We start from the raw sequence: 26,098 nt of genomic DNA, 5'->3' as shown, positions 1-26,098 counted from the left end.
AAATATTATTGATTACAGTGGTCACCCAATCAGGCGTCTACTGGTTTTGAAAGAGGGCGCCAAAATCCAACTCACGCCATTCTATCAACTTTAAGTGACAATAACGCACACATAATCGAAACTTATTTCTATGAAATCGGATGACATTTTATTGTATTTTATTATATTTTATTAGGTTTTACGCCCAGACGGACTATCAAAAATTATACAAAAAAAATTATAGCCAACGAATATAAAATAATATTACTTAAACATAAAATATTATAGAAACTAGAACAATACTACATATAAGACAAATCACTAAAACTGCATAACCAGCGCTACTATAATTTGCAGGATTCAACAAAGTGCTGGTATAGATTACGCTTAGTTCCATAAATGAAGTCAATAAATGAATCAATAGTACCCCCATACTTGTTTCCCAGATCATGCATCCTATTGGTCAGTGAATGTTTCTGATAGTTGGTTGTGTATGTGTTGCAGAGGAATGTAATATTTTCTCTTATATTTCTAGTCGACACAAGGAATTTAAAAGTGGCAACAATGGCAGGACTGACAATTAAGTTGTTAATGACTCTGTGTTACACAACCAGGTCTTACATAATTCTCCTTTCAGACAGTGTAATTAGATGCAATTTATTCATCAAATGGACATAATTAAGGTAATCAATTTGAATTCTGAGCTTAAAATTTAAATATCTAAGAAATGTGTTGAACTATTTCTATATTGTTAGAGTGAACTTTATATAAAGGGGACTAAATAAGTGAATTATATTCCACTTGACTTCTGAATAATAAAATATAGGGGGTTCTCATACAATCAAAATTAAAATCAGTTAGTTCTGCAAAGGAAGCCAATCTTCTTTAAAGCCTTATTAGTCATTGTTATATGAGCCAAAAGCATTTACGCCTGCATTCCAAAATATCAAATTGACATGTTTCAATCAGTGTTTAATGTAGCAGCACGGCTTATAACCGTGGTTTCTAAATATTCGCACATTTCAGAACACCTTCGTAACCTTCACTAGCTCAAGTGCCCGGAAATAATCCAGTACCAATTGTACTGGATGGTGTTTAAATCCATCCATGAAATGGCCCCACCCCACATCTCTGAACTATGCGTCCCGGAAAATACTGGTTTGAGGCGGTCAACTCTTAAATCAGCAACATCATCAGCTATAGGCAGACAAATGGAACCTTAGCGCAAGCCAAATACTAAGTTTGGTGATCGCGCTTTCGGAGCATCTGGGCCGAAGGCTTGGAATAAACTCCCTCCGAAACTAAGATTCATAACTTGTCTAAACTAAAAACTTACCATTTTAAGCTGTCATACCCTTAAATTAAATATAAATGATCAAGATTTTTTCGTTTAGACTGTTATTAATCTTTATCGACGTGAAACGAAGTAATCATCACGATAGGTGCTAGAACACTTGATAGTTCTGCCCCTTACAAGTTCCTAGTTTACGACCAACTATTATTCATTATCAGAAGAAATATCTTTTCAGTATAGCTGTTCCGGTGTCATAAATCATAATTACGGCTCTTCAAACAACAGCTGAAAACAAATTAATATAAGCAATAATTAGTCGCTTGAAATATCCATAAAAATTGAAAATAACTCCAGAGTAAAAATAAATGCCGCCGACGGGAATTGAACTCTGGCCTTCTCGGCACTGTAAGGCGGATTGCAGTCACACTTTGAGAGGGGATCGTGCATGAAGTCATTGTACCGCATCAGAGAGTACATGCCGTCCATGTCCCTGATCTTCCCCTGGACCCGCTTGAAGATCTGCGCACGGGGGTTCTTATCGTAAGTGAACCAGTCGCCGTACTTCTTCACGGACTCGGGACCCCCGCTCATAGTAAAGATGTTGGGGAAGTACGCAATGTTGTACGACGGCCAGTACCCTTGCTTCTTCAAAAGACTTGTAATGGAATAATTCCAGAATTAAAAAAAAAAACCAAAAGCAGAACACAATTCAATTGGTACAAGGAAAGAATAGGGCAGACCAATCGCACATAATGTTATATCATTGGGGCACAGAAAATTTTGCATGTTTTTTTAATGGTATAGTATTTTACTATTAAAATAAACTACGCGAAAGTTATAAAGACTATTTAACCCAGCAAAAATATGATTTTTTGAAACAGCCAAATTCAAGGTCAAGGCAACTTTTTACATCACAATTCGTCGTTTTGTGATGTATGAAGCTTAATTTATAGGAAGCTGATCGAATTTTTTTGATTTATTTCGGTTACATACTCTTTTTTGGCAAATTAAAAAAGAAATATTGGGTATTTACATGTCTTGCGCTTCGAATGTGCCAGGAACCTGTTCCAAAATGCATAGAAATCCTGGTTTTAAATTTTCAAGAGCTTTTGTTTCGGGAGAAAACTTTTTATAGTCGACAACCATTCATCAGTTATAGTAGGTCTCACTGTTGTACTTTCTGAAAATATTCGTCAAGCTTTTCCCAGTTCCAGCAAGCCTGTTTGCCACCATGCTTCTTACAAACTCCATGACCTGCCCAGTAGGGGAAACAAACTGCCATCAGTCCTTATTGGAGTTTCTTATGGTGGTTTCTTGCGTGAACAAATTAGCCGACGTGATGTAGAAATCGTTTCCAGATGAAAGAACGCCAGGGTAAGAAGAGAAGGACATGGTGTGGCCTTTGATGGTGGTCTCTGTGTTGGGGAGCGTTTTGTATTTAAGGACGTATTTCCTCTGAATACGGAGCATTGATTGACAGCTGAAAAAATCATTCTAGTGATTAAAATCAAGTCAGGTACACGCACCGTTTTTAAGGAAACGGAAACATCCTACCTACCAAAAGAGGCAGTCCGATTTGCTATCAACGGTATGTAATGATCTGCCCTTTCTACTTCAAACTTTTCCTTCTCTTCTTTCTACGATACATTTTTCTTAAGTCCCGTAGGTAACTTTTCCATAAGGCTTTGGTTATATATATATCCGGGGTAGGAAGGTCCTCCCTGCCGTCTTTTCTTTATTACACACCCCTTCAAGTGTGTACATCCTAGTTTGTCTACGTGACGTACGACCTTGAACGTACTCATTTCACGTGACGGTTCAGTATAAAAAGGCTTCACCGAACGTTGTGTTGGGTTTTTGTTTCTCGGTTTAGAAACCTAGTTATTTATGTTTTGTATGGTATCCCTTGGTTCTTTTGAGATAGAGTGAGTTGAATCCATTACCGCTGTTTTTCAAAACCATTTTATAAACCTTATCTTCTAAGTCGCCTGCTCACCCCCCCCTAGCTACTCGATTCTACCTATCGTAGGGTAATGTGAATATAATAAAGTGTTAGATTTTATATATGTGATATACATACGATAAATTTATGGTGTTAGTTGTCGGCGCCATCCATGTATATATTTTGGGAGGGGAAGGAGAGGAAAGGAAATGAATTTTTTTTCAAGTTAAGATTGGCTCCTCCGCTTACCAAACAAAACTGATGGATGATAATTTGAGCAAGGCGATCGATATCTGCGTGTCTGGATATCACAACCGGCCGGGTCTCCCCTTGTTCCAAATCGGCAACCTTCACGCCAGAATAAAGAAAACCAGGTCTCTTCACCAATTTCAGAATTGCCCCAATCTCAAACACCTCCAGGATAAACTACTTTACTGAGTGTAGAAGGGGAAAACCATAACATCCCTTTATCACGAATCTAGTCGCGAAAATGTGACACGTAAGGTCCTAAGTTACGTGCCACCTCTAGAAAACGTTGTAACTCCCACGTCGTCGGGGATTTACATCCCTTTCTAGGTCAATACACATATAACACACGACGATCTTGTCGACATTCTGCCTGCTTATTAACGATAGGTTGTGTGCCTACCCATTCAGCCAATTATCATGTGAGATATATGTAAGGTCTACTCGATATGCCAAATTTGGGATGAGGACTGTCTGTATTTTAATATTTGGTTCCAGTATTTATTTTATGAGGTTACTAGCATCCTCGTGTATTAGGTATGGGTAACTTCTACTGAATACCTATCCTCTCAGGTAAGGTATAAACGGATAATTGGTTTGATTTTTTGCATTTAATTTAAAGAGGCTGCCTACCTCTCGAAAGATACCTGTTGAGAAAAGTTGTTCGGTTGGTAGTTTTATTTCGGAGATTACCATCTCCCTCTTACGACTTTAGATTTGTTTTTGTGCATCCCAATTCGTAACTTAGAAAGTCAAACAATAGATGAAAAGTATTAAATTAGAAGGTCAAATAACGGAAGAAAAGTTTTCATTTTGTTCCGTCTGGTTGCATCCGATCGCTTTCAATTTGGGACGGCATACGCTAGCAAAACTTCCCCCTTTGACTGACTGTACCTGCGTCTTGTCCTATATATGAAAAGGTCGTTGACTCGTCTCTCGCTCACAGCTGATTGACAATGCGTCTAGCGTATCCCTTCTTATGGGAAGATTATTTGGGTTGCAGGCGTTGCAAACTCGGTTCCTGTACCTCGGTTGTATCCTATTATTAAAAGGGTCCTCTGAAATTTAATAAATAATATAAAAAAACTCACCCTGTTAGTCACCTCCAAATCCTCGTGTGAAACTTACCTGGTTACACTATATAGCTAAATCACTTTAATTTTCGACCTCCTCCCTACGCTTATAAAAGGGTAATTAAATATTCCTGTAAATAAAATTGTACCTCCCTAATCTGTTAGGATTCGAACCCACAGTTAATAATCTATTTGATTCTCTGGTTTTCGGTCTCCGTGGATAGAATGCCATCTCGCCAAATCAATAACTTAGCCCGATTAAACACTTCCTGCCTTTAAGTACATTCACTCTATTTTAAAACGCAATCAATATTTTTATTATTTTCATGTTTTTAAGACAAGCAATCTAGTTCGAACTGTATACGAAATCACGTTTAAATCAACACAACTTTATAACACAATCGCGATTGCACAACACCTGGCGCCCCTGAGGTGGGTTTTTACAAAACGGCGCTCTACAAATTATCCAATTATTATTATTGTCATTATTATTAATTGTTTTCTCACTGAGTCCAACCACTTTCACTTCGCACAAAACCGGTTCAATAATATTTCACTTTAGTTCAAAATTCCACAATACTATTAACACCAACTGAATCCACTAATTCACTGCAATTTCACACAACAGTTCTCATTTGTATAGATTTCATGGAGCTGTCAACGCACTCAAGTTCCAAACCTGACTGTCCTCCGATCTCTCCTCTCCCGTGGGAATCTGTTTACTCAAGGCCTGTCTGTCAATAAATCTTCCGTCGTTGTTTAAACAAAAAATTTTTAGAGCACGTTATTTTATTATTTATCGTTTATTTTTGTGGATGTCCAAAACATCACAGGTACCACCTGAATTTTTTGGTTTGACATTGGCACGTTGTCATTATTTAAATAAATTGACTTTTACCATCATGGGCACAACAGATCCTGAGGAGTCAGTTTTTAAGGAAACGAAAACAGACCGCCTACCAAAATAGGCAATCCTATTTGCTTAATATCAACAGTAGCACCTATTTTTTTTTTGATCTACACTGGTAGGTATTCATTATTTAAATCAACAAATTATTACCATCATCGGTCCAACAGACCCTGAATAGTCCCGGTAGCCTCCAGCGAACTTATTTAAATTCCTCTTTTGCCCTACATGCTAATAATAAAGGAACTCTGTTCAATCAGATTAGGTTTGTTAATAATGTTTGCAGGTACCCAATCTTAGGTGGGTTCAGATAAGTTTTTTAACTTGGAACTTTTTTTCTTTACTCTTTCTCTTTTTTAAGAGAAAGAGTAAAGAAAAGAAGTTTTTAACCTGTTCCAGGTCTCTTGAACCACGAACAAATCAGAGCCATCTGGTAATAGACAAAACCATTTTTTTCATTTGCCCGCGTGCAGAACCAACCTAAGAAAAAATTCTCCAATCCCCCGTATATGCGCGCAATATAATACGCAATTTAACAATATCGATATTCTTAATAATACTCTTTAGTCCAGTCAAGTTAAACATGAAAAGGGGGTTGTGCTTGCAAAAGGTCCAGTCATTCTGAATTTTTTATATGTTGTTAGGACCTAAACCAGTATTAAACAAAAAATTTTGCAACTTCGAAAGTGTTGTGCGAGCGGCGGTGGACCTAAAAAACCAGGAAATTTTCGGATTTTTTTCAGTTTTTGCTCAATATCTCAGTAAAGGAAGGGTCTGACCGGTATAGTTAATACCCATACTTTTAAAGTAGATTAAATTTTCTATAATTTGAGACCAAAGCAAGCTATATAAAGCCATTGATTTTCAAGATACAGTTCTTCAAAAATAGGCAATTTTTTACAAAAAAGTGAAATTTTTTCGAAATGGTCACTTATTTTGTAAAATAACTTCTAAAATACGCATCCCACGTCAAATATTATGGAAAATAAAGTTGTTGTAAATTTAATTAACTTTCATTTGAAACTAGATTAATATCTGTAGACTTAACGATTCTCTCAAAAATGGCAGATAACCAAAAACAGTCATAAGTGGATTTTGGGTGAAATGCAAATAAACTGTTCTCACGTCTTTTTATGGTTTTATTTATCAAACAGTTAACAGATTTTTGATGAAAAAAAGAAAAGATACTACATCTATCGGGAATTGCGTCATCTTCAAACATTGTTTTATATACCTACATACCAAAATGCTTGTACAAACATCATGGTACCTACTATAAGGACAAATTACATGTACACAAAAAATAAAACTAATATAAATCATGTAGGTATTGTGTCTTGGTTGCCAAATCATGTCTTTCTTTTTATCTTAGCTGGGAGAGGCGCCCAGTCTGTAGTCGGGTCATCTTCATCGTCCGAGCATTTCAGCTCCACATCCGGGACGTCAATGCAAAATTTGCCACCGCATGACTGACAGAGGACTGAGCAGTGGAGCCCAGCCTTTCTACACGAGCAGCTCCCAGAGCATCCTTTATTGCATTTACACGAAATTTTTCGCAAAAGGGCAGGAGGTGCGGGATCCATCGTGGTGGGGATGGGGGTGAGTCCTTGAGAAGACAGCTTCCACCCCCATTCAGTGGGATTCAAGTTGACTCCCCGCCACTTCTGCATTTGGAGGTAGCACCTTGCTGCATGGTGGCCTGCAGCATCTTCCGTCGGTGGCAAACGGGCGAGGTTTATGTTTGTTGAAGTGACAAACGTCTTATACCTCAGGAAATCCAAAGTATCCCTCGCGATGTCACCCCCATATAGAGCCACGAAGCACTTGATGCCTGCTTCACTCACGGCTTGTGGGGTAGAGTCTGGCCGAAGGAAGATCTCCACTTGCTCAGCAAGTGGTTCACTCTTGCTCAGAAGTGTGCTGATTTTGGTCTTTCCTTGGCCAAACGGTGCTGAGGTGGTATCGCACCCGGCAAACGCGTGGGTAAATAGTACCGTTCCTGGTAATTGTCGGGAGTCCTGGTTGTTGTAGGAGGTCGTAGAGTAGTGACAGCAACCAGCTTCACTCTTCGTGCTCTTCTGAAGATAGACGTTTGTCTCTTCAGCGCCTAAACCATTGAGAAGAACGAGCAGGTCGACATCTTCTCCCAATATGACGACCCAATTGGCATCTGCTCTTTTTGATAACTCCATCATGACGATCTCTCGATCAGCACCTTCTTCGGCAACAGCCACTTCTACTCCTTCCTTCTGAAAGGCGTCACAGAGAAGAGTTATAAGGCGTCTCTTATTGTTTTCATTGCCCAAAACATGCTCTTGAGCAATTTGAATTACTGTGGATTCATCGAAAGTCAATTCGTAGCTGGAATGAGCTGCGTAGCGCCGGAGTCGTTCCGCTGTTTTGGTGTTTTTTTTTGGTAGCATCTTTGGGGTAGCCGTCAACAACGATGGAGACGTTCTTCCCAAAGTGGTTTCGGACGTAGGTGGTACAACGCGCCAAAAGTGCTCGAACCGTGCTTTTCCGCTGCCACACGACCTTGTGCAAGAGGTAGCCAACATCCAAAATGACGTGAGTGCTGGCATCTATCGGCGTGTGGCTGGAAAGAGGAGTGAAGGCAGAGTACAGAGTAGATTTTGTGCCCTAGCGCATCCCTTGTTCATTGAACAGAGACATCGGGAACGGGGCCAACTCATACTTGAAGTCATCCTGTAAATCCTGTTCAGATTTCTTTGCAGTACACACTCGCTGAAAAATTGAGAGCGGATCCACAGCCACCCTTCTGTTTTTGTCCGGCAGTTTAACGGTTGAGGTGATCGATGCCAGCGTGGTAACTTTATTTTTCCGTTTTGTTACTACCTTTTCGTACATTTTCCCCACAATTTTCATTATTCCTTCCGTTCCAACTCTCTGGGCTGTGTGGCAATTAATTTCAGGACCTGCCAGTAAACCACTACTAATAGAAATTAAACTGTCAGTTTTGGGAAATGGAGGGTGGAGAGCATACCAGTTTTTTAGTTTTTCCACATCACTATTATCTCGGATGATTCGAGAAGGTCTCATGTCTACATGCTGCTCTCCAGTATGGCATGATATGCTGCAAAAACTTTCCAGTTCTTCACAAATGTTCAACATAAACACCATTCCTGTTGTCCACCTTGCCAGAACACTTTCGGAGATTCCCCTTCCTTGGGTCAACCCACCGTAGGTTTTCAAGGATCGCATCAGCTTCTGCTCAATATGTTAGGTCTGACCACAACCCAGACCAAAACTTGTCAGACCGGCAAATGGTGAAGAATCCTTTTGTGATTCGTGTGATACATGTAGTATTCACTTTTATCCATCCGATCTTATAGAGCCATCATATCCTGAAAATAGAGGTGCGCGCTCTTAGCATACAAAAAATGTCCAGCTGCGTGGAAAAAAGGGAGCATCTTGTGGACAGTGTACAAATGAAGGTTCCAATCACCAACACGCTCTGCCTGGATGAATAGTTGTATCAAAGTGGTCATACGGAAGTATTGGACCCCCAACTGTGATGTTGGACCATTCGCTTTAATTTTCTCCAAGGCACTTTTAAATTTTGCCTTTAGTATTTGGTAGGTATCAATTTCTTCTGCTGATATAGTGAGAGACCTTTCAGTGTCTCGCAGCAATTTTTCAGTCTCGTCTCGCTCCTCAGGAGTTATGTCAACCTCATAAAAAACAATGCTGGCCAGTGTGAGGTTTGCCAAAATGTGGGCTCGAACAGCTCGTGAATATGCGTGCCCATTCATATGGGTACCCATGGGTATAGGTACTAATGGGTACTTGAAATTTGAAATAGTCGTAATTATATTATAACCCTAGGATAAACCCACGATGATTAATGGATTTACTTCACAGCACAATAAAACCATAAAAAGACGCGAGAACAGTTTATTTGCATTTCACCCAAAACCCACTTATGACTGTTTTTGGTTATCTGCCATTTTTGAGAGAACCGTTTAGTCTACAGGTATCAATCTAGTTTCAAATAAAAGCTTATTAAATTTACAACAACTTTATTTCAAAAAATATTTGACGTGAGATGCGTATTTTAGAAATTATTTTACAAAATAAGTGACCATTTCGAAAAAATTTCACTTTTTGGAAAAAATTTCCTATTTTTGAAGAACTGTATCTTGAAAACCATTGGCTTTATATAGCTTGCTTTGGTCTCAAATTATAGCAAATTTAATCTCCTTTAAAAGTATGTCTATCAACTACACCGGTCAGACCCTTTCTTTACTGAGATATTGAGCAAAAACTGAAAAAAAATCGAAAATTTCCTGGTTTTTTAGGTCCACCGCCGCTCGCACAGCACTTTCGAAGTTGCAAAATTTTTTTTTTAATACTGGTTTAGGTCCTAACAACATATAAAAAATTCAGAATGACTGGACCTTTTGCAAGCACGGATGTACATCTTGACTGGACTACTTGTGAAATACCGAAACGAAGTCAAGCGTACGACCACAAATGTTAATTAAATTAATGCACAGTTATAGAAAAGGTTCAACATGAGCATCTCCTGTCCCCATATCATCTTCCTCTGCCTCTTGCCCTTTCCTATTCCTTCTTCCTTCTAATATATTTATTTGATTTTTTTTTTCTTTTTTGTTAATTTCATTTTCAGTTAATGGTTATAACCAATTACAATTTTGTATTATATCATCAGAGATGTGCAAAATGGGTACCCAAAACCATTTGAAATGCAAAATGGAAATAGGTCAAAACTTTTCCATTTGAAAATGCAAAATGCAAAATGGTTTTTAGAAAAGCATTTCAAATTCAAAATGCAAAATACCTATTTTCAAAATGCATTGAAAATGCAAAATGGTTTCTCAGATCAAACAACTAAAATAATTATAGAATTTTTAAACAATTTTGTCATTAATGGACATCAATGTAGAACAAACATATTACATGATAGTAAATCCAAAAACACCACGACTACAGATTATGAAACCACAAAAAATTTGCGCGGGACTAATTTTGCCAACGTAAAAACATAGAAACTGCTATCTAACATTACAGCGTTATTATTATTATTTTTACTACAGCGTCATGGCCCCATGTTCAGTATTTTTTGTAATGGTATCACTCAATTGCCAGGGCTCCTACCAGGGAGCAACTTGACAAATGTAAATTATCTCTCATAGCGAGGTTGAGGACCGACTGATATTTGGAGCTTATGAAAAAAAGATGAGTGGAGATAGTAGGAAGAATGTTGCAAAAAAGCATTTAAAATGGAAAATGCATTGAGAAAAGCATTTAAAATGCAAAATGCAAAATGGTTTTTAGAAAAGCATTTAAAATGCAAAATGGAAAATTTTGCATTTTGCATTTCCATTTGAAATGGATTTATTTGAAATAAAGCACATCTCTGTATATCATATTAACAAACATTAGCAAAAAAAACTATTTTGGCTTACCTCATATTTAACCTCTTGTATAACTCATCCTGTATAAAATTGCTGTTTGTTTCTTACAATGAATAAATAAATAAATAAATATCTTGATAAGGGCCGAACAGCGACCAGTGCCTGCCTCGTGGTCTTCACCCATTGCATCTGTCACATCGCTATGTTAATGATGTTAATGCCATCACTATTATAAAATGTCACCTGTATATCATGTCTAAATAAACTAATTAAACAGTGACAAGTGTTTAATATAAAAACCCAAAGATCACATGAAACAGCATCGAAGAGGTCTTCCAAATCTCCCTGCATGTTGATGGTCCTAAAATTGAAACCCATCAATTGGTACTTACCTTAAGGTGATGCACTACGTCGTGTAATATTTTAAATTGAGCCGCTATTAATAACAACCCTTACGTAGATGGCGTTAAGGTTTAAATTTCCGCTAACACCATCCGCCTGTTCTGATTTATGCAAGAAAAAAACATGGCCAAAAAGTGCCTTTTATTTTATTTTGTGGATGTTCAGGCATAAATATTTTATTTTTTGTCGATCATTTTATAAATAACTTAATTTGCCACATTATCCAATAAAATCATAACCGAAAATGGATTCGTAAGTCGGAGATTTTGAACTTTATAGTAGTTTTCATAGGCCTTTACATTATTTTTTTCTGGGCTTACAAAAAGACTTATCTTAAAAATACTCGATTATTTCAAAGGCCAAGATGTATTCTACTCGCAGTATTTAAAAGTATCTCAAACATTTCTAGGCGACCAAATTTTCAAACCAAAAACACATGATTTTGCATTACTACGTATGGCATTGCCTTAAACAATGTGTGATTAGTGCTAAAATAGTGATTTATGATGGATTTTTTATTTAATGGACTTTTGTGTCCTATTTCTTTATGCATTATAATAATGCGATAATTTTTGTCTTTTAGGTAAGTACAAGGATTCAATGCTCCATGAATTTTTTAACATAAATTACAATTATATACATTTTGACATCGTTTTTGAAATTTTTAGATTTAACGATTTCTTATTTATTTCATATCAATATCGGTTTGGCTATCGACCTGCGCAACCGTGTTTGGGATTTCGATATAAAGTTGTCGAAAGTTGAGCAAAATGATTCGATATTGTTAAGTTATCAATTTGATCGTACTAGACCCTAAGAGACTATTTTTCCCGAAAATTAAATAGTTCCTTTTTTCAAAGACGAAAACATCAGAAGACGCGTAATATAAATTACCATTTTCTCTCATTGCTTCTTGTAAATATTATCATGATTCATGTTGAAAACTATTTGAGTCTGATATTGTAAACAATGTTTTATAATAATATATATTATGCATTTAATTATTTCTATTGATTTTTAAAAACGATAAAATGATGGTTTAATTTAGTATGTTTTCAGAATTTTTTCTTGAATTTTTAGTTTTACCTGTACCAGGAAAAAACGAAAAACTGAACACTATCCGATTGGTTCAAGAAAAGAATAGCGCAGAGCAGAGCCATCTGGAAAAATCTTTATTAGGGCCGAACAATGACCATTGCTTACCTCTTGATCTTCACCCATTGCTTCAAAGAGGTCAACCAAATCTGCTTGAACGTTGAGAGTCCTAAAATTGAAATCCATCGATCGGTCCTTACCTTAGGCAATGTATGTTTAGTGCTCAAATGGTGATTTAGGTAGATATTTTATTTCATCGAGTTCTGTGTCCTCTTTGTATTATTATCTTTATCTTATACGTGAGTACACAGATTTAATGTTTATGTGATATTTCTTAATTTTTGCGGATGATATTTTTGAGTCAGTGTTTTACTTTGCGTAATGACTTATCGTTTAGTTGAAGTAATTGTTTTATTAAATTAAGGGGCGTTTTTTGCGTGTGTTAACCGTGCGTGCGTGGTACCAATATCGTTGTTATTTAATGAAATTATTTTTTTCGTGATTCTCGGAATTCTGAATTGTCTACTTTAAATATCCGTGGCAACCTTCGGGTAAGTAACTTATTTTTTAAATAATTATAAAAATTAAATAGTTATAGCAATAATCTTACTCACCGCAAAAAAATAAGGAATATCTCATTGACGATATGTGGAAGAACGAATCTTTAAAAAATGTCACGAGAAATCAAAATTACATCTACGAGTTCATTTTTAACAACACAGTTTTACAGGGTGTCCCGTAACCTAGGGATTAAGCGAAGTGGGGTGATAGGGGAAATCATATGCAATCAAAATGTCCCTATAAGTTCAATTATTTACGCTTTATTTAATACCCACTTTGTCCTCTAAAAGATTTTGTAAACTAAAGTGCAGTGTTTTTTATAGATTTTTTTCTGATTATATTGTTTATTGTTGTATCCATATAATGTAAGTATTTTTTAAAACTCCTTATCCATATTAGACTAGTATTTCTAGGTTTTTGTAATATGAATATACTTTTCAATAAAACCTAACTTTCGAAAAAAGCTTACACAATAAACATGTACCATGGAAAGATAAACATTTCTGTTGATTCCAAATAGGAAAAATTCATTGAAAACTCCCTAATAAATACTAACGTAAATTAGGGCATAAGAAAAAATAAAGAAAGAAATATATATTTGTTTTTCTTCTTGTTTATTCCAGATCTCTATATGTATATAATTAGATACGCGATTAAATGCTCAAAGATGCTCAGGTCAAGTGGCGTTCCTCGTCGTTATGCGAATTCCACCCTGAAAACCAAAAAAAGTGATATTGCCAGAACAAAATCGGAAACTTTGGTTTATGTGCAACCGACACAGCAGGGCAGCATACTCGCTACTTTTCAGTGCCGGAATTTATTTTTCTTGGTCGCCATAAAATAGTTATTACATTATCACAAATAAAGAACACATAAATGTACAGTAAATGAGAAATGGTACAAAAGAAGAAAACAAAAAAATTATATGTAAACGGTACAGAAATTCAAGGTGAATTTTTAATTATTCTCTTTTGCAGATGATACTGTAATTTTAATAAAAGATTAAACATGGGAACTAGTTAACATACTATTACTAATGAAGATATTAATACTTTAAAAACATGGTTTGGCAAAAAATGTAATGAATGAAAAAGAAACAAATGAAATTCAAAAGAAACAACACATGTCTTATTATCCTATAAGAAAATGCCTAAACAGAACATTAATATCCAAGACGATAAATGTGACAATGTAATCAACTCTTCTTCTTAAATTAAATATCTCTGTGTGATCATTGATCAAAACCTAAAGCGGAACAGACACATTAAAGAGCTAATTAGATTAAGAAATATTTTAAATGTATAAATAATCAGAATTGTGTAGGTATTATGCCCTCGTTCACTCTTTGCTTATCTGCAGCATTATAAGTTCCAACCTATCTAAGATCTTAAAAAACAATCTGAAATCAGTAAAGTTTCGCTAAGAATGATCATAAAAGTAATATTTACAAACAAATCTACTCATTTCAACTCACTATTCTCTCCACAAGTCAAATGGGTAAATGAAATATTACAGGGATGGACGTATTTGAAATCTGTACAGGATCAGCAGCTGATCACTAAAGAAGAAAATAGCTGATTGCCTAATTTATTGACGCCAAAATGACTCGGATCCAATGGCTCTAATGAGCTTCAATTGCATTTTCTTCTACTAGACCTCTCATCCTATCTCGGTCTACTTTGTAAACCTCCCTTTGCAGTCCAATTCTTTATTTCCGCAATAATTCCTCCCGCATCTCCTAGCTTTTTTCTGGGTGATGAACTTAATGTCTATCATTTTTGGAATGGCAAAAAGAAAGAAGAAAGGTGCGATTCATCTGATATCATTAAATGGTCTAACAAAGCACCTAACAGATGATTACTAACCATCTCAAATGATCTTTGGTTATCCCTTCCAAACGTTCCGAATGATTATCATTCTCTTCTTACACTCAGTTCAGTAGATTGGCAACATTTTAGTTGTTACTTCGGCGCTGATTTTCTGATGAACATTAATAATTTATCTCATGAACAATGCTTCTAACTTGGTAAAATTAAAACTGCTGAACGTTGCTTTTATAGATAAATCTAATGGGTTTTACTCTTACAATTATTAGGTAATATCAATTGTATTATTGAATTAGGGATTTCTGAATTACTGAACTGTGAGAATAAAATTTAAAAAAATATAAATAAGTTATTACAATTTATGTATCTAAGCAAGCCCTTTTGCTATACAGTTAAATTTTAGGATGCTTTTGATTTGAAATATATATGTTTTTTTTAAATAATCATAACACATCCTATTGTGAAAAAAACCCAATCCGTTTTCAGACCAGTAGCAAAGAATTATACATTTCAGTATATTTTATTTTGTTGCCAATTAAACCTGAGGTAACACTTTCTTGAGAATGAGAATGGAGGTGGCTAGATAATTTCCGATGATAGACTTCCATACAGATTTTCTACGAATATCGGTAGATTTTGAGATATACTAAAATTTCGGTAAGAATGGCATCACTGCTTATTGTGTGGCGACCAGATTTGGAGAGACTGATTGGGGAAACCATTTAACCTCCCCGCCGGGATTCTCCAAAACTTCTTTTACGAGAAGGTTTCGGACTCTCTCGACCAATTGCCTTGCATCGCAATGTTAGGGATGGATTCATAAGTCCTTCACTCCAGGACCCACAATAAGGTTAAGTAGGTAAAACCTTTGGCGATAGACCGTGCAAAACACCCTGGCATTACAAAATAAAAACGTTTTCATCAAAGTCTAAATAAGTAAGCAATAAGGATTTCATAGACACGTTCATTTAAGTGTCGTCAATTTTGGAAAACAAAGAATTAACTATAAACTAGCAAAAAGACACGACGAAAGAAGGATTTTTCCGAAATCGGTGAAACGAAAAATTTATTAAACTTAATATATTGGTCATAAGACAACCTGATTATTGCATTAAATTAGGTGCTTTCTTTATTTGTTTCACCAATCCCATTTGAAAGTGAGCGGCTTGAATTGCCAGAGGTCTGGTTGACCCATGTGGGGCGTCATGTTCCCGAAGTCCGCCTCGCTCCAGCGGAAGGGTAACAGGCCCCGAGTCACGTTGTAGGTGGGACCAGAGACCGACAGGAACTGGAAGGTGGTGGCCAGGTGCATGTTGGTTATCTTGGCATCAGTAGCTCCGTGCGAGCGGTGGCCCAGCGCTTCAAATGGGTATGTGCCTGAAATCAAGATGTTGATAGGTCAGTACATACAATCGAATAAAGCAGAAGATAATTGATAGATAGACAAGTCAGTACTTTGTCAAAAATATTGAAGTTCAATCGAAGAAAAAAAGTGTTCTTTCAGTCTTCAATCAGACCTTGCTACTTAAGGCGAAAGGGTTGGTGAAGATATTGTTGATGGTGTTAGGTAGTATTTGAGCACTTTGACTTAGAAGACGTGAAACGAATTAATCATCACGATAGGTGCTAGAACCCTTGAATTGTTCTGCCCCTAAAAAGTTCCTAAAACTATTATTCATTATCAGAAGAAATACGTTTTCAGCATAGCTGTTCAGGTGTCATGAATCATAATTACGGCTCTTCAAACAATAACTGAAAAAACTAATCTTAAACGTATAAATCTCTGACCATTTGCTTGATTCAGGTCACTTCTGGCTGCAATAGCATTCTCGGCACTGTAAGGCGGATTGCAGTCACACTTCGAGAAGGGATCATGCATGAAGTCATTGTACCGCATCAGCGCATACATGCCGTCCATGTCCCTGATCTTTCCCTGGTCCCGCTTGAAGATCAGCGCACGGGGGTTCTTATCGTAAGTGAACCAGTCGCCGTACTTCTTCACCAACTCGGGACTCCCGTTCAAATTGAAGATTTTGGTAAAGTACGCGATGTTGTACGATGGCCAGTATCCTTGCTTCTTCAAAAGACTTGTCCTGGAATAAATCAAGAAATAAAAAATTAAAAAACATAACAAAATTCGATTGTTACAACAAAATTATAAGGCAGACCAATCACACAGAATGTTATATAATTAGAACAGAGGAAATTTCACATGTTTTGTTAATGATAAAATGTATTTTACTTTTAAAATTAAACTACGTGGATGTTATAAAAGTTCAGCAAAAATACGATTTTTTTAATGACAAAAAAAAAGTTTAAATTCAAGGTCAAAGCAACTTCTTCGAACTTCTTTCAACTTCAACGCCTCAATTCGTAAATTTGTGATGTATGAAGCTTAATTTATAGGAAGCTGATCGAAATTTTTGATTTATTTTGGTTGGATATTTAAAAAATAGGATAGTTACATGTCTTGCGCTTCGATTGTGCCAGGAATCTGTTCCAAAATCCATAGAAATCCTGGTTTTAAATTTTCAAGAGCTGTTGTTCCGGGAGAAAACTTCTTATAGTCGACAACCATCCACTGGTTATTGTAGGTCCCGCTGTTGTACTTTCTGAAAATATCTGTCCAGCTTTTCCCAGTTCCAGCAAGCCTGTTTGCCACCATGCTTCTAACAAACTCCATTACCTGCCCAGTAGGGGAAACAAACTGCCATAAGTCCTTATTGGAGTTTCCTATGGTGGTTTCTTGCGTGACCAAATTAGCCGACGTGATGTAGAAATCGTCTCCAGATGAAAGAACGCCAGGGTAAGAAGAGAAGGACATGGTGTGGCCTTTGATGGTGGTCTCTGTGTTGGGGAGCGTTTTGTATTTAAGGACGTATTTCTTCTGAATGCGGAGCATTGATTGATAGCTAAAAGAATCATTCTAGACATTTAAATCAGGTCGGTACACGCACCGTTTTTAAGGAAACGGAAACATCCCACCTTTCAAAAGAGGCTATTTGCTTAATATCAACGGTACCACCTAAATTTTTTGGTTTGACATTGGCACTTGTCATTATTTAAATAAATTGACTATTACCATCATGGGCACAACAGATCCTGAAGAGTCCCGGTAGCCTCCAGCGAACTTATTTAAATTCCTCATTTCTTTTGCACTACATGCTAATAATAAAGGAACTCCGTTAAAGCTGATCAATCAGATTAGGTTTGTTAATAATGAGTGCACGTACACAATTTTAGGTAGGTTTGGATAAACTCAAAAAGAGTGAAGAAAAGAATTTTTAACCTGTCCCAGGTCTCTTGAGACACGAACACATCAGAGCCATCTGGCAATATCTTGATAAGGGCCGAACAATGACCAGCGCCTGTCTCGTGATCTTCACCCATTGCATCGAAGAGATCTTCCAAATCTCCCTGCATGTTGATGGCCCTAAAATTGAAATCTATCGATTGGTCCTTACCTTAGACAATGATAGTGGTATAATAGAAATTTATGATGGATTTTTATAAAGGACTTCTATCACCTTTTTTTTATGCACAATATCAATGGGATAATTTTTGTCCTATACGTAAGTACGATGCAATGCTTCTAAATGAAATTTTAAACATAAATTACAATTATAAAACTGTCATTTTGATTTCTTTTTTGACATTTTTTATTGAATTGTTTTGATTCAGTGCTTTTTTATTGCATAATTTTTGATCGTTCAGTTAAAATAATTGTTTTTTTATTGAGTGCTTTAGTAATATTATCGGTTTTTATTGTAGTTCCTGGTATGTAAAATAAACTATTGTGTATAAGAAAAATTTATGATAATTTACAAATAAAAGTGATTTATGTTCCAAAGAATAAAAAATATGAATTATCTTTTCAGTGGTTTCAATAAATTTAAAAAAAAATATTGCTAATATATTGCCACTTCATGATTAATAATTTATTTTAACCATAAAGTTATTAATAATTATTTTCATGTTTGCCACTCACAAGATATCTTTATAGCTGAGTTGTTTATTTGTGTCTATTACAGCTGCTGCATATCCTTGAGCCAAACCCTTCAATTGTTTCATGTACAATTTGACCTTCGAAAAAAAAAAGTTTTATTGTATCGTAATATATAAGGTACTATTAGCCATATAACTAGCAGATCCTGAGTTTATTTTTAAAAAAAAAAGGATGAACAAATAAATGAAGTAATGCTGCCAGATTGCTGCGTATTACAATCATAGATGGCGTTAATGGTACATTCATATATACCATCGAAGAAGAAGATATTACTAATAAATCTAAACGAAACATGAAACAGAACGAGACACTCAAAATAAAAAAAATAACGGTCACAACAAGGAATCGAACTCACGATCTCTAGTCTTGCCGGAACAGCGTCTTCACCACTCGACCATTGGGACCTATCAAACTTCATATTTATCGATCTCATATTTCAAAATCAGAATTAACAATATCATCTTGCAACTAATTTTTCTCATATTTTTAGCAGTTATCTTTTTAAATGACCACAAATTACAAACGAATTGGATTGAAACCTAGATAGTGTCTAGGATAAATAAATCCGATTTTTACTTATACGGGATACCTATGGACTTTTTCTAAAAGTCTAAAACAATATTTGGGAACATTTTTTTCTTTTGACTATTTTGAAGGTAATATATACACATATATTATTATTAGAAAGTGAATTTCGAATAATTTTACCTGATACCAGTACGGTTCGCTGTCGCCAAATTTCGCGATATTTTCATTCATCCAGAGTTCATTGATGTTTGTGTAGTTCGCAATTTTGTCGCAAGCTTCTTGTTTGTCTTTACATAATCTGAAAAAGGGTTAAAACACGTCTTTACATCCGTTCTAAAAATAATAAGCATTTTCGCAAGCAGAAAAATTCTGAAAGCTGAAAAACACATGACCTTATCGACCCAATCCCTGGACTGCTTGCTTGATGATGGAATTATATTTTTGACACACGTAAATTAAGGCTTTTATATGTATATAATCAGTGGCGAAACTATAACATCGGGGGCCGGTGAAAAATTCATTGGATGGGCCCCCCAGAAAAAATCACAGTTGCGTTTTAATTGATTTTTTATAAATAACTTAAGAAGTTACCCAACAGTACTACTAATATTGTGAGCATTTTTTATTTTCAAAAGCATAGGTATTACTTATGTAGGTATAATGAAAAAACAATGTTGTCTTTACAAGATATTAATAATTAAATTCTTTTCTCTAAGCTTTCTGTTCCGAAAAAGTACCAATAACGTCATAAAAGTTTAAAGATCGGGCCATTGAATTTTCAATAGACAGAAAATAGCCAAGTTACGTAGCCTGTCTTGTCCCATTGACTTTCTTAAATATGTTTTTATTAATTTTACCTTCAAAAAGACTTTTTGGCGTTAGCTGTAGTCACATGAATTCTAACAAATTTGAAAGATTAAGATTAATGCAATACATACTTTAGGAAAGCTGCACGACATAAAATGATTCTGTATTATTAATAAATCGGAAAGTTCTCTAATACACGAAGCCTTTTGTATTTCATCTCTGAAGGTGGGCCGAAAACTGAGAATTTCCCTGGCAAATGATTCAGATATGTCTTTTTACATGCAAAGTGGCAGGTTTCAAAACATTGAAATTGGAAACAATTTCTTTCATTGGAAGGAAACGCGTAATCAGTTGATTAATTATGATGTCCAATACTCGACAAAATATGTTCACTTTAAACAACCTTTCCGGATCTTGGAGACGCTCATATTCCCAAAGTTCGTCGAAATGGCATTTCAGCTTCCTTTGACGGGTTTTAGAAAATTCAGGGTTGATGGACCACTTTTCTGCTACACTTACTAGCTTCCTTTTTTTATATTTTCAAATTCATGTTGATACCTTTCCAATTCTTCCAGACGAATTTTCAAAGTTTTAAGGCTATTGACTATGTTTATTGACTTTGGACTGAAGTGCTTTAGAGGCTTCATCGATAATATGTTGAATTTTGCAATTGAAAACCAATAACATAATAAAATTGTAGTTCTCGATCTTCTTCTTGATTGAAAAAGCTTAATTTCTTTCATCCGATTTGCAATTTAACAGCATTATTTTCGTTAGCGCTTTTTGGACTTTAACAAACCAAACTTTTAAAGCAAAAATTTCATCATAACGTCCTGACCATCTAGTAGGGTTCAATGTTTTTAATGTTTACGAAGTTGAAGACTCCCCTTCACGATCAGATATAAAACTTGATAAGATATTCCGTCTTCTGATACTATGCCCAAAAAAATTATAAATTTGTTGAACTGTTTAAAAAAAATGTTGCATATCAATAACTTCTCTTACTGCATCATTATGTACTAGATTTAAGTTATAAGAAGCACAGTGTAGAAATGTAATATATATTTGTACAGCGCCCTTGAGGTGATTTCGCACAAAAACGGCGCTATACTAATCATCCAAATATTATTATTATTATACCGCATTTGGCTCGATATCTTTTATGAGTTTTTGAACTCCACCATAAGTGCCTTTCATTGTGTTAGCACCATCACATCCTTGTCCTCGACACTTAAATCCTAAAAATGACTTTTTAATGACAAGCGCCTTTGGGATTCCATTTTCGTCAATTACGGTAAAGTATTTTATCTGGCCTTTTGATTTACATAACAACTCTTGTAAAATCGAATCGTATTTTGCTAATCACTCGACAATACTCAAAACATTTCCTCGGGAACTAGGATCATTGCAATCTGCCTTTTCTCCGTGGCCACGAAAGGCTAAATTACACGTTGAAAGTGTCAGAGTAACATCTAGGAGTCTAGAGAGTACTTAACTCCAAAAAGATTTTTCTTTCTTGATCATAAATTCTTGCTCTTCATCTAGTGTTCCATGTAGCCGCCATTGTTGATACGTTAAACAAAGAATCCAGGAGAATTTTAGATGTCTCGTGTCTTTCTTTGGCGTCTACAATATGTTTCCAGTAGTCATAACCTTCCATTCAAACATTTTGTATTTTTTTAGATGCCCGATTTGCGAATAACCTATAACCTATATGGCTTTTAGTTTTGTCTAACTTTGGTTGCTTTTATGTACTTACATAAAATTTATAATTTTTACTAAATTTTGTTAAAAATGTTAGGTTACTTCTGAGTTTGCGGCCCGTGGCATGTGGCACGTGGCATTTTGCCAGCCCTGCCACCCAATAATTTCGCCACTGTATATAATTAGATACAAGAACGTCTGAAGCGGCTCAGGTTTAGTGGCGTCTATGGGTCTCATTGCCTTATTCACTATTTTAGTTGACTACCACAACAGGGCAGCATACTCACTGCTTCGCGTTTCGAAACGTGATGTGGCACAGTGGGCTGAAAATCGGCTTTCATAGACATAGAGACTTGAATTTTCAAGGGTATTTTTTTTGGCTAGAAATGGATTCTGCTGATCATTACTATGCTATAAAATGTCGTACGAAGCAATTGCGTGTACAAATGAAGGAGTTATAATTTTTTTAAGAAAAATTTGTATGGCGCTGACATTAAAAATGAGGCTATCTCTGGAATCATAAGGTTGGCCGTTCTATCCTTACATACAGATAATACTACTATTTATTTGTATTTTTTTGACATACTTCATATTGTGGCGCAAGGTGCGATTTTTTTTTTTAAAATCCTCAAAGTTGAAAAAACCCTTTTTAATGTTGATGATTCATTTTAATGCTTAAATGCTTTTGGGCTTGCAGTGTAAATAAAATATTGTAAACTAGACAAAGCATACTCATATGTAAAGCATTTAAGCATTAAAATGAATCTTCAACATAAAAAAGTTTTTTTTTCAACTTTGAGGATTTAAAAAAAAAAAATCACAAGTTTCGCCACAATACGAAGTATGTCAAAAAAATACAAATAAATAGTAGTATATTTGTGTGTAAGGATATAATGGTCAACTTTATGATTCCAGAGATAGCCTCATTTTTAATGTCAGTTCCATACAAATTTTTCTTAAAAAAATGATGACTCCTTCATTTGTACACGCAATTGCTTCATACAAATTTTTATAGCATAGTAATGATCAGCAGAATCCATTTCTAGCCAAAAAAAATACACTTGAAAATTCAAGTCACTATGTCTATAAAAGGCGATTTTCAGCTCACTGTGCACAGTTTTTTGGCTTGGAGTGTAAATAAAATATTGTAAACTAGACAAAGCATACTCATATGTAAAGCATTTAAGCATTAAAATGAATCATCAACAAAAAAAAGATTTTTTTTCCACTTTAGGATTTTAAAAAAAAAAATCGCACCTTGCGCCACAATATGAAGTATGTCAAAAAAATACAAATAAATAGTAGTATTATCTGTGTGTAAGGATAGAACGGCCAACCTTATGATTCCAGAGATAGCCTCATTTTTAATGTCAGCGCCATACAAATTTTTCTTAAAAAAATTATAACTCCTTCATTTGTACACGCAATTGCTTCGTACGACATTTTATAGCATAGTAATGATCAGCAGAATCCATTTCTAGCCAAAAAAAATACCCTTGAAGATTCAAGTTTCTATGTCTATGAGAGCCGATTTTCAGCCCACCGTGTGTCGGTGCCAGGATTTATTTATTAATTATTCTTGGTTTCCACTAAACAGAAAATTACTATTTTATAACACATAAAGGTGCAGCAAATGAAAAATAGTTAAAAAATAAATGTATATATTTTTGTCACATTCGAAAAAATTGAACGCTAGATGGTAAAAATCAGCCGTTTTGTATTTTAAAAGCCTTCGATGCCTGGCTTCAAAAATTGTTTTAACCTTCATTTCAGTTTTCTCAATATTATGATTTATGGGAAAGTGTTATTTAGTTACAAAATAAATATATTTACCCTTCCATTGTGTTCACCCAATACATCCAAATCAAATCATTAGTTAAAACTCCTTCGATTGCTCCTGCTGCAAAGGCCTGCGTCTCGTCATCGTATTTTGTAGATTCATTGGCGTATAGCTCCAGGAATGCCCACCTGTTTGACATGAATTCATTATTATGAGAAACTAACCTGATCTCATTGGGGCAGCTATATTTTATGCTGACTATTAGGATAAAATTAAAAGTGTAAGACCGGTCAGTGGCGGAGTTGGCATCGCGTCTGGGTCCCAGTTGACCGGACCGAAGTGGCTAATTGTTGACATCGTGTTTGGGTCTTTTTGATTTTCGTACATTTTAAGATAACGGACATTATTTGACGTCTGCCACCTATGACTGTTATACGTGAAAATTTTGCTTTTTTGGTTTGTTTTAAATTAAAAATATTAGTATAAAGACTAAAATATCTATTCATTGCTGATTATGAATGTGTATTACAATTTGGATTTGTGTAGTTCGCGTGTATGTTTGATGATTTACATTTTATTTTTACCATCTCTCACTATTGTACGTAACAATGAGAGATGACATGATTTATATTTTAAATATTAATAAAATGTTTAAGTATTAACTACCATATTTATTTATTGATATTGTAAATTTGGCGTCTATATTTGATCATTTGACATTTTGATGTGAGGAAATAATACACGAGAACTATACATACCTAAATTTATCTCATAGAATAAAGAATATCTCTTTGTTACCTTTATATTGTAACCTACTTTTTAATTAATGATTAGAAACAGTGTGAGGGGTTTATTTATGGAGACAGGGTTGAGAGAGCCATTGCTTTGGCATCTGCGCAGCTGTTTTGGTAGATCCATCTCATGTATATCGAACCGATCAAGATACGGTGATCAGGTAGGCAATTTTGCTACGGCATAGGTACCTATACACATTTTCTGACATAAGTTCAAAGACGAACGGGTAAAAAAAAATTGACAGTGACGGATATTTCCATGATTGTTATGTTCAAAATTCTGCTTTACGAAGTGGGAAAAGGGAATGGGGGTGGCTTTTTGAAATCTCGTGTAGACAGTTAACTTGAATGTTTTATTGAAACTTACTTACCCTGTGTTATTAATTTGGTTGTCGTAAACTGCTTTGACAATATAGTCACTCGGAATTTCGGAGGCATTGTTCACTTTGAAAAGTACCAGACCACCATGGTCATCATTTAAAATGTAGGCAAAGCTTTTCGATTCGCATCTTGCAAACAGAAGCACAAGGAAAAACAGGGAAAATCTCCCACTTAAACTCAAACTGTTAGAGTCTGACATTGTGGAGTAATCACGACTTGACTCGAGTATTGAATACATGGAATTGAATTGAATTGAAAAAATATTCAAATTAACTATTTAATGTGAGTACACTGGACCAGAGGCGGCTCTAGGGTTCCAGAAGTAGATAAAGGTTATTTAAATATATATTTTTGTTGATGAATTCGTAGGTGACTCGTGAATTCGGAACTCAAATTAAAATTAACATTTTCTTAAAACATTTTTGTTATCATTTTCATTAATAAACACGCCACCGCATTGTTTTTAACTTGGTATGAGTAGTAATTACCTACTAGGAATTAGGAAGCGGAATTACTCTGTAATATTTATTTGGAAATTATTTACCTACCTAGAAAAATGTGCAATACATTATATTCATTATCTACTATTTTTAAGTACAATTTAAATAAAAATATTAAAAAATAAAGTTCTTTTTTAATTGTCGCATATTTTCTATAACCTCCGAGAAGCGGTAGATGACATTATGTTTGTTAAAATTATCTTTTTCTTAATATGACATCACAGAATGATTCGTCACCAATTACAGACAACAGCAAAATAATATTTCATTGAAAGTAATATTGTTCAAATTAAAACAAAGCAATACGCTTTGTGCTTCCAACATGCTCACGGAAGGGCGAGTACCAGGTTTTGCAGCCCTCATAAGAGCCCGGGCAGCAGGTTTAATGAAGAGGACAAACAACTCCTAAAAAGTCCTTATAGTAAAATCCCGCCATAGTCCAGACTCAAACATCGCAGCTCACTGGAGAAAGTGTTGGCACTGTCAATCTAATGCAAGACTTAAAAAAAAATGTATCTGATAGTATTATTACGCCAGCGTCTGGACAGTTTCGGCCATGTGATTGGTCAAATTCAAATCTTATGTTTTGAGTAAATTTCGCAAAATAAATAAATCGTGCTTTACCGGCCGCGGGAGTAGTTTCCCAATTGGCCGACAGAGCACACCTCTGGCTCTTCTCCTTCCTTTACAATTCTTTACATACAACTACCGTTATAATACCCATTAAAAAAAAATAAACAATAATTTGAGTGAACTTAATGACAATAAACAACAACTGTTTCCGTTTAAGATTTTAAAAATTATTGATATTAATATTATTTACGTAAATAATAATTTCGCACCATTTTGACAGAACACTGATACGAAATTCGCG

At 35.3% G+C, this 26,098-nt stretch overlaps 1 protein-coding gene and 1 pseudogene across 1 annotated transcript; both read right to left on the bottom strand.

Moving 5' to 3' along the window:
• Positions 1 to 1,537: 1,537 nt before the first annotated feature.
• On the bottom strand, positions 1,538 to 12,523 carry LOC149416769 (putative phospholipase B-like 2; annotated as a pseudogene).
• A 3,213-nt stretch (positions 12,524 to 15,736) lies between these two features.
• Positions 15,737 to 24,811, bottom strand: LOC149416768 (putative phospholipase B-like 2). Its single transcript, XM_089641318.1, has 8 exons — positions 24,801 to 24,811; positions 23,603 to 23,737; positions 19,439 to 19,556; positions 18,713 to 18,807; positions 18,014 to 18,157; positions 17,190 to 17,636; positions 16,513 to 16,817; positions 15,737 to 16,101 (listed from the first exon to the last, which is right to left on the bottom strand). The coding sequence occupies exons 1-8, from the start codon at positions 24,809 to 24,811 to the stop codon at positions 15,863 to 15,865; spliced, it is 1,494 nt and encodes a 497-aa protein (XP_089497444.1). The 3' UTR covers positions 15,737 to 15,862.
• Positions 24,812 to 26,098: the final 1,287 nt, after the last annotated feature.

Source organism: Hesperophylax consimilis, chromosome 16, assembly GCF_061612785.1.
Source record: "Hesperophylax consimilis isolate HC1 chromosome 16, BYU_Hcon_1.0, whole genome shotgun sequence".
In the NCBI taxonomy this organism is placed as follows: domain Eukaryota; kingdom Metazoa; phylum Arthropoda; class Insecta; order Trichoptera; family Limnephilidae; genus Hesperophylax; species Hesperophylax consimilis.
The sequence above is the reverse complement of the archived record's forward strand: the minus strand, read 5'-3'. Positions and strand labels throughout refer to the sequence as shown.

Excerpts from the sequence above, each read along its gene's own strand:
- LOC149416768 (XM_089641318.1), bottom strand. Across the intron at positions 18,158-18,712 it reads CTCAGCTATAAAGATATCTT|GGCCATCAACATGCAGGGAG; the intron begins GTGAGTGGCAAA and ends TTTCAATTTTAG. Across the intron at positions 17,637-18,013 it reads TCTCAAGAGACCTGGGACAG|CTATCAATCAATGCTCCGCA; the intron begins GTTAAAAATTCT and ends TGATTCTTTTAG.